Source organism: Zootoca vivipara, chromosome 14, assembly GCF_965207765.1.
Source record: "Zootoca vivipara chromosome 14, rZooViv2.hap1.1, whole genome shotgun sequence".
Lineage (NCBI taxonomy): Eukaryota > Metazoa > Chordata > Lepidosauria > Squamata > Lacertidae > Zootoca > Zootoca vivipara.
In genome coordinates, this window is record NC_142597.1 from 25,241,571 (window position 1) to 25,257,329 (window position 15,759).

At 49.4% G+C, this 15,759-nt stretch overlaps 1 protein-coding gene across 2 annotated transcripts; it reads right to left on the reverse strand.

The window, feature by feature from the left end:
- Positions 1-710: 710 nt before the first annotated feature.
- On the reverse strand, positions 711-15,711 carry ACAD8 (acyl-CoA dehydrogenase family member 8). 2 transcript variants are annotated; one of them, XM_060268383.2, is made up of 11 exons: positions 15,573-15,711; positions 13,891-13,991; positions 12,741-12,910; positions 12,534-12,643; positions 10,484-10,560; positions 9,042-9,179; positions 7,172-7,307; positions 6,964-7,061; positions 5,736-5,888; positions 2,852-2,954; positions 711-1,833 (listed from the first exon to the last, which is right to left on the reverse strand). In XM_060268383.2, exons 1-11 carry the CDS (start codon positions 15,670-15,672, stop codon positions 1,781-1,783), a joined length of 1,239 nt encoding a protein of 412 aa, XP_060124366.1. In that variant the 5' UTR covers positions 15,673-15,711; the 3' UTR covers positions 711-1,780. The 2 variants fall into 2 exon arrangements, with proteins under 2 accessions (XP_060124366.1, XP_060124367.1); XM_060268384.2 differs by lacking the exon at positions 15,573-15,711 and adding an exon at positions 14,922-15,318.
- Positions 15,712-15,759: the final 48 nt, after the last annotated feature.

Genomic DNA, 15,759 nt, shown 5'->3' on the forward strand with positions numbered 1-15,759 from the left:
GTAGGAGGAACAGGTTTGAGCCCCTTCTTTTGCTCAGATTTTGGCTGGCATTCACAATCACACTGGCCCTGCACACTCTTACGTCAGAAAGCCCACAGCTACACTTCCAATAATTCTTTGGGGGCGGGGAGCCATGACTGTTTAAACTGGTATCATAGCTCTTTAAAATGTACCAGAATGTGACCAGAATGTCGGCCTAGGACATGGGAGATCAGGGCTCAAATCCCCACTCGGCCATGAAGCTCACTGGGTGACTTTGGGCCAGTCACTCTCTCCTACCTCGCAGGGTTGCTGTGGGGATTAAATGAAAAGGGGGGGGGGGACCACGTATACCACCCTGAGCTCCTTGGAGAAAAAGGGGGAATATGAATGCAAAAAAAAATGAATAAATATTTAAATTATGCTAGTTGTTTCTCAACCTATATGTAAGCGAATGCAGATCTGACCTCTTTTTTTATTATTATTAGCAGCCCATTTCTGGAGGGCACTCGCCTGCACAGGTCCTTCCGATGTCATTGAGAAACCTACGTAATGCAAAGTGGCCTCTCATCCCTGCTTCCTTCCCAACACCACTCCACCTGAGGACCACCTCAATCTGCCAGCCTTGCAATGCTGAGGCACAGGAAAAAGCAGCAAAAGGCACATTGGCAGGATTGTGTTCTTAACCAAAAAAATAAGGGGTGTGTGTGGAAATGACAATGCAAACCAAGTTAGAAACAGCAATTTATTGATTCCAGCATGGAGTAGTAAAAGAAAATGACCCGGATCAGCACTCTATACACTCTTTGTGCTATCGGCCCGCTGGAAATTGCCAGATTGAGACCCTGTTGTGCGTCAAAAGGCTTTCTTGCTGCAGCCCAAATGATCTGATGGTGAAGAGGATTAGCACCATCTGAACGATGGTGGGAGACAGAGCGAGCTTTGGTGGAAATTGAGGGGATTGCCGTGGGGTTTAATAGATATGGGGAACCTGTAGGACTACCAACTCCAACTTCCATCAGCTCTAGCAAGCATGGCCAGGAATAATGAGCGCTATGGAAGGCTGCAGTTTCCCGCTCCTTTGGGTTTACTACGGGGGGGGGGGGGCTAAGTTGTGGCCTTCCAGATATTGCAGAACTACAACTTCCATCATCCCTGGACCCTGACCAATGGCTATGCTGACTGGTGCTGATGTCAGCAACATCTGGATTTAGCCACCCCTGATTTAGCAAGAGAGGAGAGAGCTCCTCCTCACCTGCCAACTTAACCTAAAAAAAGAGGACCTGTGTCTTGAAGGAAAAGGCAAGGCTTAAATGGCCTTTGTGGTTTCCCCCTGGGGAAAAAGTGTAATCTCCAGGAAATAAGGATGTAACAAAATTATCCCTTTTCCCCCAACCTGTGCGAAACCCAGCACTGATTTCCTCTTCCTTCTGCCCATCCGCATTGCAAGGCTCTTGGTATCAAAGCCCATCAAGACTGTAGCTCCCGCCTTCAGGAATTGGGAGCTAACTTGAAATGCTGGAGAGGATGCAGGCTGTTCAGTTTCGGCCAGTGCCGCCTTTCTTTTGGAGGAGCAGAGAAACGGGACTGCAGCTGGCCTTTAGGGGGCAAAGGCTGTGCAATTCACCATCCTTGTGGCCTTTCTTGTCAGGCACCGACTGCCACATGGTGGGTTTTGAGCCGTGCCCATTGGGGCAGAGATCGGTGGGTGGGTGGAGTGCTGGTGGTGAAAAAGAAAACTCTCCTCCAAACTCTCGTTTCAAATCCAGCAAAGCAAGAGTCTGAAGACCAGCTCCTGACACTATGCCTGTAGCAAATTCCTGGCCACTATCATCCTCATCACTTCGTTAGTACCTTATGGCCAGTGAAGCCAGATGAAAGAGAGACAGACAGACAGATGGACAAAGAGAGAGAGAGAGAGAGAGAGAGAGGTATTTGTTAGCAAATCACAGAACTGTGTGTATTTGGTGCATGCACTGTAAGTGCTGGGGATCTAGACGCAGATGGGGAATTCTAAGAACCCCAGTTTTCTTCCTTCCATAGATAATGCAAGCAAGTTTATAGTCCTCATGGATGCAAAGGTTGAAAGTATGCAGGCACTACCTGCTTATGACCGCAATATCCTACCCAGGGAAAGGGATGTAGCTCAGGAGTAGAGCATGCCCTTTGCATGCAGAAGGTCCCAGGTTTAATATCCAATGGCATTTCCTGGGGATCTCCCTGCCTGAAATCTTGCAGAGGTGCTGCCAGTCAGTGTAGATAGTACTGAGCTAGATGGACCAATGGCCTGCCTCCATATAAGGCAGCTTCCTATCTTCCCTATGTTGATTTTAAAAAGCAGAAGGTTTCCTAGCCATTTGTTAACTTGGGACCAAGTTCCCACAGGTCACACCATCAGAAGTGACCGACCCGTGCAAGTGGGAGACATTGGTGAAGCCATTCTGCGATTAGCTCATCGTAGCTTAGCAGTTAATGAACATTAATGTGGGTCTCAACATAAACGGAAAACTGGAGAGCAGGGGCTGCAGTGAACCATCAACATAGGAATCTTGGGACATAGATTACACCTAGTTCAGACCACTGATCCGTGTTGTCTGCACCTGTGTTCTTCACCCTGGTGCTGGACTACAACTCCCATCATCCCCAACCAGTCTCGCCCTGGTCAAGGATGATGGGAATTGTAGTCCCATCTGGGTAACCCAAGGTTGACATACACTACACTGGCTGACAGCAGCTCTCCAGGGCTTCAAGGGGGAACAATCTTGGGCCTACCTGGAGATGCCAGGGACTGAAGCAGATTCCTTCTGCATGCAGTCACTGGAATGAGGCAGGCAGCAGCCAAGGCTGCAGGGCAGCACCCTACACAACTCACCTTCCAAAATCTGGTGCACACGGATGTCTCGTACAAACTGCTGCACTGCGTAGTCCTTCAGGTACCCGTAGCCCCCGTGCATCTGCAGGGCTTGGTTGCAGATCTGCACGAGAAGAACTAGTGTATATGCATGGTTTGGCCACACCTGGCACTGGTAGGCTGCCCTCAGGCTGAAATAGGTTTCCCACCTTTGTCCCCAGAAGGAGATGACCTAGCCCAGGGCAGTGTGGTATAGTGCAGTGCAGTGGTTCCCAACAAGTGGTCCGCGGACCCCCAGGGGTCCGCGAGCTATGCCAGAGGGGTCCGCAAGATCACCTCCCCAAGATGCGCGTACTGAGCGGCGCGCGCGCAGCGGGAGCACCACGCACTGCTGCCGCGGCGTGGCGCCCCTAGCAATCCACTCCGCCGACTCGGGAGTCTCCTTGGGTCTCCTCAGAGGAGGAGGCGCCACGCCGAAAGCCCCAGAGCTCGCTTGCCTCCTTCCCGCCCTCTCCCTGCCTGTGGCCAGCAGCTTCAGACGCTGTTCTGTGGAGTTTTTGGCGTGGCTCCGCCTCCTCCGAGGAGACCCAATGAGACTTCTGAGTCGGCGGAGGGCGGCGGACTCGCTGCTGGGCGCCCCTGCTCCCTCAATTCAGGACCCGGTGGGAGGCTTTGAAGCGGGCGCGAGGTCGCCTCTTCACCTCGGCAGCTGCGCCTTCCCCTCCCCCACCCCATTCCACCGCCCACCCCCACCCCCAGAGAGAGAGGGGGCCACTGTTTTTTGGGGTGGTGGTCTTACCCCCTCTGTCAGTGAGGGAGCAGTGCGGGCGCCTTACAAATCAGCCCCCTTTGCACAGAGGGGTGACTGGGTGGGAGAAGCCCATGGAATGCAGGCGCTCTAGCCCCGAAGAGGCTGTAGCTCTGCTTGCAAAAGCAACAGCCTCTCCCGGGCTGAGCCGCCTGCCTTCCCTGCCTGCCTTCCGTTGGAACGCAGGCACGGAAGGCAGGAGGAACACTTTTGGGATGCCCCATTCCCCCCTGCTGCCAGTTACCAAGCCTGCTCCGCTTGCTTTGCTGCGAGCTGGGAGGGGTGGTGGTGGACGGGAGCTCCTGTCAGTCCGTCCCTTCTCCCAGCTCGCTGTACCAGCAAGAAAAGCAAGAGCCGCTTGGGCGCTGTGCGCGGCTCTCCCTCCCTCCCTCTCTTTCTTTCTCTGACTCCTCCCTCCCTCCCTCCCTCTCTCTTTCACCCCTTCTTTCCTTAGCATTTGCTAATTTCCACCCGCTGCTTCTTGTCAGCTTCTTCTCTTGGGAACCTTTCCTAAAAATGGTCAACAACTTTGGGGGTCCCCCGCCTAAAAAAGGTTGTCAATTCTTGGGAATTTTTTTTGGGGGGGGGGGCGCCGGAGGGATCTTCGCACCACGGCGCTGGATATGTTTCACTCAGCCAAAATTGTTTAATAAAAAGGTGCTAATGGAGCCAAAAGTTATTTTCTGCTGACTAGTAGGCAGGTAGAGATTTGCAGTCAGATTTCAGAGTGAAAGTTTCAAGTTTGGAACCTAATATTTCAGAAATAATGAACTCAAAGGACAGATTTAACTCATCTCATTAAGAACTGAAAATTAAAACTAACTGTATACTGATGGAGTACTCTGTTGTAACTGTAAAAAACGTATAAAAAAGACTCTTAATTTGGCTCTCACTTTTTAATTTTAGGATTAGGAATTAATGGGGGTCCTTGTCACAATAGCGGCTCGATAAGGGGTCCTCGAGAAAATTTTGTTGGGAACCCCTGGTGTAGTGGTTAGAGTGCTGGACACTAGGATGTGGGAGACCAAGGTTCGAATCCCCACTCAGCCATGTAGCTCACTGGGTGACCCTGAGCTAGTCACTCGCTCTCAGCCCAACCTACCTCACAGGGTTGTTGTGAGGATAAATCGGGGAGGATTATGCACACTACCTTTAGCTCCTTGGGGAAAAGCTGGGATATAAATATAATAATAATAATAATAATAATAATAATAATAATAATAATAATATAATGGCAGCAGCAGCAAAGTAGAACAGGGACAATAAATTATTGAATTTAAGCACCAGTCTTTTTTTTAAAAAACGAAAGCAGAGAGAAAGCAGATACAAAAGCCTTTAAACAAATATTCACCGAAGCCTGGATTAAAATACAACACTGTCACCTAGTGGTTGAAACAAAATTTTAAAAATCCTTCCAGTAGCACCTTAGAGACCAACCAAGTTTGTCATCGGTATGAGCTTTCGTGTGCATGCACACTTCTTCAGATGCACCATGCACACGAAAGCTCATACCAGTGACAAACTTAGTTGGTCTCTAAGGTGCTACTGAAAGGAATTTTTTTATTTTGTTTTGACTATGCCAAACCAACGCGGCTACCTACCTGTAACTAGACCTAGTGGTTGAGTGAGTTAACCACTAAACCACAAACCTCCTCTTGACTTGAATAGTCGGATCTATAGATTTGGCTTCTTTTTCTCCTCCTGCTCTGCTTTCTTGGATAACAGGAGCAGCAGCCTGCAAATTGCCATTCCTTGTACTTGTCTCCCAGCTGCTGCTGCTGCTGCTGCTGCTGCTGCTTCCTTGCAACAGTAGCTGCGGTGAACAGCAGCAGCACCAGTGAGCTCTCTGGGCAGCCTTGCTCAAGAGAAAGTGGGTGAGCTGCCGCTGCAGCTCACGCAATGGAGGTCTTTTCCCCAATTCCTTGGGTTCGTTAACTTTGAGTTACCACTCCTCGATCATTTCCCGAGGTGGCGTCTTTTAAATACCAAGGAAGAAGCCTTTAACGTTTGAAGAATCAAACAGCGCCACCTTTGCAACTGCAGTAAACATGCATGTTTTTTGTTTTAAAGGGGGCTGGAGGGGGGGGATTTGCCTACCGCAAAGCATTCATCCGTGGCAAAGAGCTTGGCCATGGAGCAGAGGGCCACAGCATCCTCACGCCCCTCCTGCAGTGCCTGTGCCGCATTTCGCACCATGAGCCGGGCAGCCACCAAGCGGGTTGCCATCTCAGCCAGCCGGAACTGGAGGTACTGCCAAAAGAGAAGCAGCAAAACGGGTGAAGGCGTACCCAGAGGACCAACCCAGCAAGCAGCCTAGCTTCTCCTACTGCTGTGAGACTGCCCTCTTCCCGCATTTCTCCCCAACAAGGGAGCGAGGGGCCCTGCCCAAAGAGATGCGCCAAATGCTTCAATACAAAAGGACCCAAGTTCAGTACTCCATGTGTGCAGGTAGGGCTGGGAACAGACGTTTGTGTGGAAGCCACCGCAGAGGGGCTGCCGGTCAGCGTGCAGATGGTGTCGTGCTCAGTGAGGTTCACGGTTGGCAGCGCCTTATTACGTCCCTCCTCGCTGGATCACTCGTTGGCCACATTCACATCATAAAGCACTGCGATACCACTTTAAATAATTGGTGCTTCTTGCAAAGAATTATGGGAACTGGAGTTTGTCAAAGGTGATGAGAGTTGGGAGGGGATCCCCTATTCCCCTCCCAGACCTACAATTTCCAGAGTTCCCAGGGAGGAGGGATTGAATTGTTCAACAACTCTGGGCATTGTAGCTCTGTGAGCGAAATAAGGACCTCTCAGCATCTCTTGACACTCTTAAACAACAGCTCCCATAATTCTTTGGGGGAAGCCATGATCTGAGGCGCAAATGGGTCAGGGTTAACTGGAAAGTTGCCAGTTCGAGCCCACACAGGGACAGCGGTGGGCAGTATGACAGCATTGGACTAGAGCAGGCATCCCCAAACTTCGGCCCTCCAGATGTTTTGGACTACAATTCCCATCATGCCTGACCACTGGTCCTGTTAGCTAGGGATCATGGGAGTTGTAGGCCAAAACATCTGGAGGGCCGCAGTTTGGGGGTGCCTGGGCTAGAGGATCCTTGGGGGTCCCTTCCGCCTCTTTGATTCTAGGGATATCATTGTGCTTTGCCTGGATGGTGTGACTGTGGCTTTAGCTTCTGTCCTGAGTGCCACAGGAGGCGTGGAATCACTCCCAACCCGACCTGGAGCTGCTGGGGGTTGAACCCGGGACCTTCTGTGTGCAAGGCAGGGGCTCTAACCACCGAGCTGCAGGAGCGACAGTCTGTCGCGAGATGAAGTCACCTGATTGCTAGCCAGCAGCTCCCCGAACTGCTTGCGGACGTTAAGGTGATCCCGAGCCAAAAGGACTGAGGCATGGGCGGCACCAAGAGAACAAGAGGCTGCAGGAGAAAAGGGAAAGGAGACTCCATTATGCATGGGAACCCTGGTGTCCCATCCCCCCCGCCCCTCGTGGGCGGCCCAAACCTCCCACTTTCCCTTCCGCTCTTACCAATGTTAATCCTCCCTCCATTCAAGCCTTTCATGGCAATGTTGAAGCCCGTTCCTTCCTCTCCCAGCCGGTTAGCGACGGGAACGGCACAGTCCTCAAATATCACGGCGCGTGTCGGCTGGGAGTTCCAGCCCATCTGCAGGGGAGGGGAAAACAGGAGAGCCCTTTTTGCTCCCGTGCTCCGATGCCACTGCTGTGTCTTAAGCCCAGTCCTGTGGGACACTCTGCCACTAGAGATTCAGCGGGGTGCCTTCACTGCCAACCTTTAGACACCAGCTGAAAACATTTCTGTTCTGCTGGGCCCAGGAACCAACCTGAACCCTGCAATCCTCCTCTGAAGCCCTTTTTCGTGTGCCACCTCCACGAGAGGTCCCAAGGTTGGCAACACAAGAAGGGGCCTTTTCTGTAGTGGCTCCACATTTGTGGAATGCTCTCCCCAGGGAGGTTCGGCTGGCACCTTTGTTGTACACCTTTAGGCATCAGGCAAAAACATTCCTCTTCAACCAGGACTGTCATCTAGTGCACTTTTAAATGTGATGTGGGAGGGGGAATTATTGTGTTCTTTCTGTTCTTTCTTTTATCATGTATTTTGTGTTTTTTAGTACAGTCATACCTTGGTTTGCAACCACAATCTGTTCCGGGGAGCTGGTCACTCCCCGAATCGGTCGCTCCCCGATGCACGCTTCTGCACGTGCGCAAAGCACCGATAGAGCGCTTTTGCGCACGCACGCGCTGTGCAGATCACTTCTGCGCATCCGAGCGCCGCGGAACCCGGATGTAAACACTTCCGGGTCTGCGGTGGTCGGAAACCGAAGCGGTCGCAAACAAAGGCGGTTGCAAACCTAGGTATGACTGTGCTGTATTTTTATGTTGTGAACTGCCCTGAGATCTATGAGAATGGGGCAGTATACACATTTTCATTGCTGTTTTTCTGGGGGGACGCAGAGGTACGCACACCCCTAAATATTTTGTGAATCTCTGTACCTTTGTCCATTTACTGTTTTCATTTTTCCCAATTCCAACTATAAAATGGTGATTTTCTTGAGTCAAAATGAGAGTACCCCTAAACATTTTTTTAGAAAAAAACACTGCACGTTAATAATAAATAATAATAATAATAATTAAAAAGAACACCATCCTTCCGCAAAGGCTTGTTGGTTTTTTTTTAAAAAACTTTTAATGGTTTTTTGTTTTTATTGCTGAAAACCGTTTTAATAACTTTTCTTTTTTATGATGTACACGTTGCTGTGGTTCATCCCTGTGATTCCCCCCACCCTTTCCCGATCCATGACCTATCCAGTCGTCCCCCCTGCCTGCAACCCACACCCAGGCGAGTCCCCACCTCCATTCGGCCTAGTCTGTAAAGGTGAGCCTCCATTTGGCCTAGTAGCTGCAGTACCAGTGTAGCCTCCGATAGAGGGCCAAGGTTTTCTAGCTGTAGTACCAGTGTAGTCGCCGCTAGAGGGCACTGTGTTGCAACCTCTTCTGCCTTCTATTTCTCAGCTTCCCCGGATGTCCACTGGAGGGAGCACTTTTTTTGTACAGAAATCCAGGTTTCTACCTGTGCTAGGTGTGTCATCTGGTCAATGTAAGTGGGTGGTTACACCCCCACATGTGACTCTGATGTTGTGGGCAAAGTTGAGGGCGATCGGACAAGCGGTTGTGGAGAAAGGTGTGGAATAACAAACATGCACCTTCTACATTTATATAGAGAGAGATAAATACGATATAGAAATATTTTTATAAATAAAATATACTGGCTGGCCGGTTATGCAAGTCCCCACAGTGGCAAAAGTGGCATATTTTTAACCTGAATGCCGCATACACCCGAAAAACCCAGAGTGCCTCCTTGCCCACCCAACCTGCTTACCTTTTTCTCCTTTTTGCCAAAACTCAAGCCGGGAGTCCCTTTCTCCAGAACCAGGCACGAGATTCCTTTGGGGCCTGGCCCTCCTGTCCGGCACATCACCACGTACAGGTCTGTGTCGCCGCCACCGCTAATGAAGGCCTAGGGAGACGAGAAAAAGGATGGCTCAAGAGAAAGGGGAGGGGAGGGGGAGGGAGAGTCTACCACAGCCCAGGCAACCTCAAGAAGCAGAGAAGTTGCCCCTGGGGGCCTGTGCATCCAAGGCCATGCAAGGTCCAGGAAAGAGAGAAGGGCTGGAGTGAGAACAAAGGAGAGGGGAGAAGATTAAGATGAAATGAGGGAGGATAAACAGGGAGTGCAGAGTGGCAACATGGAGCTAAGAAGAACCCCACTGGATCAGGCACCCAGTACCCTGCCTCCACCAGACACCAGCCCTCTTCCACTGTTTGTGGCAGGCATGACCAAAGTCCGTTCCAGGGGTTAATCTGGACCGCTGGTCGGTTTAATCCGGCCCCATTTGCAGTTTATTTCCTGGGGTAAAATCCTGAAAAAACCTCAACAATTTAAATCCTAAAAGAAGCTCAACACCTCCAACCCTAAAAAAAAGCTCAACGACTTCAATCCTAAAAAAAAGGTCAGCCCCCACAGCCCTTCACTTCATCAAATCTGGCCCTCTTTGGGAAAAAGCTTGGACACCACTGGTTTGTAGGGAAAGGATGTAGTGAGACGGTATCCACCTGTTTTGCATGCAGAAGGTCCCTGGTTCGATCCCACACGCAATCTCCAGGAGTCCCTATTTTCCAGGGACAGTCCCGGATTTAGAGAAGGTGTCCCGATTTCTGATGTGATCCCAGCATGTCCCGCTTTTCCCTACGACATCCCTATTTTCATTGGAGAAGTGTTGGAGGGAATGGGGCGAGATGCTCCCAGGGAGCAGGCCCCTCTCTCTTCCTTGACACTGACCCTCCTGCCCTTTTCCTCCAGGCCCAATCCACACAAACCAACCTGAAGGAGAGTGAAAAGCAAAGGCAGCAGCATGTCTGACTCTGATACTGGCAGGTATCTGACCACTAGCCCACAGCACATACCTGGAGACAAGACTGCTCCTGAAATGCAGGGATAACCATCACCTGACCTAACACACTGCAAGTTTATCCACTTCCCTTTTCAAAGCCATCTTAAGCCAGGTAGCTGTAAGAAACACAAGTGGAATTCCCAAAGCAATCTTCAGAACCAAATAATTTATGTGCAGAAGGCATTGCGAGGGCAGGGACTGCAGATGGGAGAAAATATTGCATTCTGGACATCTGCAGCAGTGACTGTTTGAGCACCGAAATAGCCTAAGGAGGGGGAGGTAGTTAGTTCTGCACGAGGAGGAGAATATTTCGGAGGGTTTGTTGAGGCGAAGATGAAGAGTGGGTGTCAAAGAGGAGGATGCCTGGTACCTTGGAGCCGTTCAGAATGTAAGTGTCCCCTTTCTTCCGGGCTGAAGTTAGCAGGGAAGCCGCATCACTTCCACTTCCTGTTTGGGAAAGAAGAGGCGGACAATTGCAACTGAGATACAGTTAGAAGAGCAATAAAGGGTTAGATTCAGGCAAGAGAGGCCCGGGTTCCAATTTTTTGGGGTGCTCACAGGGTGGCCTTCATCACCTCAGATCCACAAGGGTATTGTAGAGCCAGAAAAGGTTCAGAATAGGACACCCAAAGTGAGCAAGGGAATGGAGTAACACCCCCCCCCCCGGAAGAAAGGCTGCAGTGTTCGGGACCTTTTAGAGAAAAAGCAAGAAAGAGGTGGGATGATAGAGGTTTATAAAATTAACCATGGCATGGAGAGAGTAGACGGAGAAAAGTTTCTCTCCATCTCTCATAACACTAGAACTCATTGGCATCCAGGGAAGCTGAATATTGGAAGATTTTTACTGATATAATAAAAAATAAAAAGTACTTTTTCGTACTATGCATAGTTCAACTATGGAACTCACTCCCGCAGGAGGCAGTAACTAGCTTGCTTTGAAAGACTTGGGCACATTCATGGAGGGGTCCTCATCTTCCATCTGCAATCCTGAGACTGTAGAACGCTGTCTGAAGTGGCTTCGGTCCTCTGCCATTTGGACTCTTAATTTCATCTACTTTGGATATCCTCAAAAGTTTTTCAACTGCTTTCTTCTTCCTCTTCTTCTTCTTCTTCTTCTTCTTCTTCTTCTTCTTCTCCTCCTCCTCCTCCTCCTTTATGAGGGAGCGGGGACACTTACCTGTTTCTTCATTGCAGCTGTTGCTTTCCCATGGAAATCAATAAAATAATTTGATGAAAACCCTACCCAATGGACTAGAATGTGGTCGAAACCCCCCTTCAAATCTATATCAATGAAAAGAAAAGAACTCTCATTGAAACTAACTTACAGATGATACCTGACTCCAAGGAAACTAGCATTAATACGTTCAGGAACCTCATCGAAATGTTGGAGAGGATGCTCCTCCATAGGCACATATCTCCACATGTGGTGGGAGTGCCCTAAAATCCAATCATTCTCGATGACATCCATGCAAGAAATCTGTAAGATAACTAAGCAAGTGCTAGAAATTACCCCAGAATTGGTTTTACTAAATATATTTCAAGATAACAACGCTCACTCAGAACACAAAGAACTTATAATCCACCTATTGTCAGCAACAAGAAACATCATAGCCAGACACTGGAGGGACCTGTCAGGACTAAGTATGGACCAATGGTACCAGGTTGTATGGGAAACGGCCCTACTAGAAAAACTAACCAGTAAGCTGAAACTGACACGGGGACAAACAGAAGAAGACACCTTCACCCCAGTATGGTTCCCCTTCATCAGCCCAACAAGACAACGACAAAAACTTACCGTCAGCATACAAATCAATCAATGGCTAACCCAGACATCCCCAAACTTTGGCCCTCCAGATGTTTTGGACTACAATTCCCATCTTCCCTGACCACTGGTCCTGTTAGCTAGGGATCATGGGAGTTGTAGGTCAAAACATCTGGAGGGCCACAGTTTGGGGATGCCTGGGCTAACCTAACCTAATACAAATCAATATGGCTAACCTAATCTAAACATCCTCCCTCCCCACTCACACAAGAAACTAAAGATCATCGCAGCCAACCACAAATGAGCAATCACATCCTAAGACGAATCCCGACCTCTCTCACCAACAGAGAAGCACAAACAAACAACAGAGAACCTGCGCAAATGACGCTGACGCCGAACCCCTACACATATCAAGAAAAACAGAAACATTGACAATCCACCACACCCAATTCCCCATCCCACCCACCTCTTTCCCCCCTTCCTCATAATGTCTCAATAAGCAAAATTGATGTGTATAAATCTTACATGGAAGAGGGGGGGGGGAATGAGACATTGCATTACCTTTGTAACCCAAGAAAATCCTTAATAAAAATAATTATTAAAAAAATAATAATAGTTTGATGAAAAACTTTTAACTAAATGAACAAATCTCCCTCACCTGGCTCAGTCAGACAGTAGGAGGAAAGCTTTTCCATGCTGCAAAGCGATGGGCAGAACTTGTGCCTCTGTTCCTCTGTCCCAAAGGTGTCGATCATCCAATTGCACATGCTGTAGCAGTGACAACCACAAGAAAAGGGGTCACGATGCAGACACCCTGCCTTAAGGTGGCCTTCCTGGCCGAGCACTTCTGCTGCCCATTACTCACTTGTGGATGCTGATATAAGCTGTCGTACTGACACAGCCTGTCGACAGAGCCTCAAAGATGATGGAGGTATCAAGCCGGGACAATCCAGAGCCCCCCACGTCTGGCTGCACATAGATCCCACCAAACCCCAGCTGAGCTGCTTTCCGTACTGTCTCCACAGGGAATATTTCCTGCGAAGGGAGAGAGAGGAAACGGTTCTTCATTTGGGTTTTCGACAAATCTTGAGGTTTTGTTCCCCCCCCTCTGCCTTTTCTCAAGGACAACTATTTCTTTGAAGCAGCAGGTGAACCCACCCACCACATCATTGGCTTACTAGAATAACTGCTGCTTAAGAGGAGCTATGAGAGCCATCTTCAAATATCTAAAGGGCTGCCGCATGGAGGATGGAATTCTGAACCAATGGTTTCAAGTTACAGGAAAGGAGAGATTCCAGCTAAACATTAGGAAGAACTTTCTGAGGCTAACAGCTGTTCGACAGTGGACTGGACTCCCTTCAGAAGGTAGTGGACTCTCCTTCATTGGAGGTTGTTGAACTAAGGTTGGATGGCCACCTGTCCTGGGTGCTTTAGTTGAGATTCCTGCATTGCAGGAGGTTGGACTAGATGGCCCTTGGGGTCCTTTCCGACTCTATGCAAACACTTTCAAACTGTTATAAACGTCTTAAAAACCACACAGATCCAACATAAATTGAAGAACAGACCATGTGTCCAGACAGACCCACCAAAACAGATGTTTTCAGCAGGTTTCTAAAAGAATATAATGATGGTGCTTGCCTAATGTCAATTGGCAGGGAGTTCCAAAGTTCCAGGTGCTGCCACACAAAAGGAATTACTTTTTACAAATGTGGAGGAAACACTGCATGGCTTTGAAGTGGTAAAACCTGATGCATACATACTAAAACCTCCACTGAGGTGCCTTTCGAAGCATAGGATAACTTACCCGTGAATAAACAGGCGCTACCACTCAGAAGCCAGGAAAGGTCACCTTTAACATTTTATGTTTCCTAGTGAGTAGCAGAAGCGAGCAGAAGCGAGCAAATGAACCAATCAGCAGTAGCAAACAGCGGCAGGCTTTTCCCACCTGCTCTCTTGGTAGGGCACTTAAGCATTGCCGTCAGATCTGGTATCTACGCACCTAGTGGATTTCTCACCTTTTCATCCCACTCAGCCATGTGGGGGGCCATCTCTTTGGCAGCAAAGTCAAAGGCCACTTTTTGGAACTCCTTCTGCTCCTCGGTCAAACCCACTGTGGCTGGGAGGCAGAAGAAAGGGGAGAAGCTTTCAAGGCACAGATAAGGAAAAAAGGAGGAAGAGGTCCTCCAATACATAGGTCACTTTAGGCTTAATGAAAGTAATAGTTATTGCTGCATGCCACCCAATCTCTGAGTAGTACGAGGTTCCAGGCACCGACCCAGGGTTTGGGGACAGTGGAGACTGTGGTGTCTTTATGATATACGGTTTATTTACACATATACACAAGCTGAGCCTACGATGGAGGGGATCACACCACTAACACCCCAAGGAGGTCTTGCTCTTCCCTTGTCCATAGCTTTGGATTTAAACAGAAATCAGGCATGGCTCTGACTCTCAGCAGCCCAGCCTGCTTCTAGATTCTCGCTTTCACACACTCTATTTTAGCTCTTGTCCTTCTCACCAGACAGTTAAGGGACGAGGGCACCCATTTTCCCTCTGGCCCAGAGCTGCTTCCGTGGTTACCTTAATGACATACTTAGGCCACTATCTCACCAAGAAACTGGCCTGACTACGCCAGCAACTAAATCCTTGCCGGGTTCAGGAATTAGAAGGGGACTTGGGGATACGCCCCCAACTCACAATATTATTTGTCTGGAGCATTCCTGCTTTGCTTCTGAAGCAGCTTGCACATAATCAGCTAAAACAAGACAAGTTTTCTGCATGCAGGCTTGGAATTCAAAAGCCACGGCACAGAAGGAAAAAGGGGCGGGGGGATGGCAAATGTTAAAAATTAAGTAATGGGTTTTTTAAAATGAATAACTGGAATGGCCTCATAGAGCTGATGGAATGGATTCTGCTTCTCATCTCTCCCACTGAGGCATCCTGCTGAGAGAGCAGCAAACAGGCAACGGTTGAGGGAAAGGAGAACTACTACTACTAATAATAATATTAATAATATACGGTACCTAAGAAGCACGTTCAAAGTTACCTGAGATTTTAGGAATGTTTAAGACGTTGCAAAATCAGGCCAGGTTCAGCTCCACCCTTGTTGCCAACTGGGGCATGTATCTGGCTGCTCTGATGGTGCTCAGCACATGAGGAACAAAGGGGAAAGCCGCAGCTCACTGCCAGAGCATCTTCTTGCATGCAGAAGGTCCCAGATTCAACCCCCAGTGGCATCTCCAGGTGGCCATGCTGACTGGGATCAACTGCGAGTTGTGGCCCAACTGTATTTGGAAAGCCAGAACCAACCTCCCTCTCCAGCAAGAATCCTTCTTAATAGCGTCATTGCAGACAGAAGTCCAACAGAGGAAGCGTGACCCAAACCAACACACACACCCGTGCTGAGAACGGCAAGCAACCTCTCCTCCGACAAACAGCGCATCTCCGTGCAAAAAAGGAAGAATCAACTGCTGAAGCAGAATAGTTGGCAGGAGTTCAACCGGTAGTGGCTTCCTCTCGGTACATTACCGAACGGGGGCCAACGCAACCTGCTGGATATCTGCCTGCCACACCTCCGCTAAAGGCAAGGGAGTCCGGCTATTTGCCCCCCCCAGCTAACAAACGAACTCCGCTCTTCCCCAGAGGACTGTCCTAACCCGAAGCAGCAGACTGTTAGGCCATCTCCCCTTAATCTTACGGTCTATGCAGGAAGCGATGTTTCGGCGCCCCCATGCGTGCCTCCGTCCAGGAAGCCTCCTCAGTTGGGCCCCCAGCCTGCAGCAGACTCTCCAAGCCATGGCCAGCACCACCTAAGTCGCCCGGGCAGGTGAACGAGGTCCTGCTGGCCGCTCTGCATTACGGGAATTGTTGTTCTCAGCTCCACA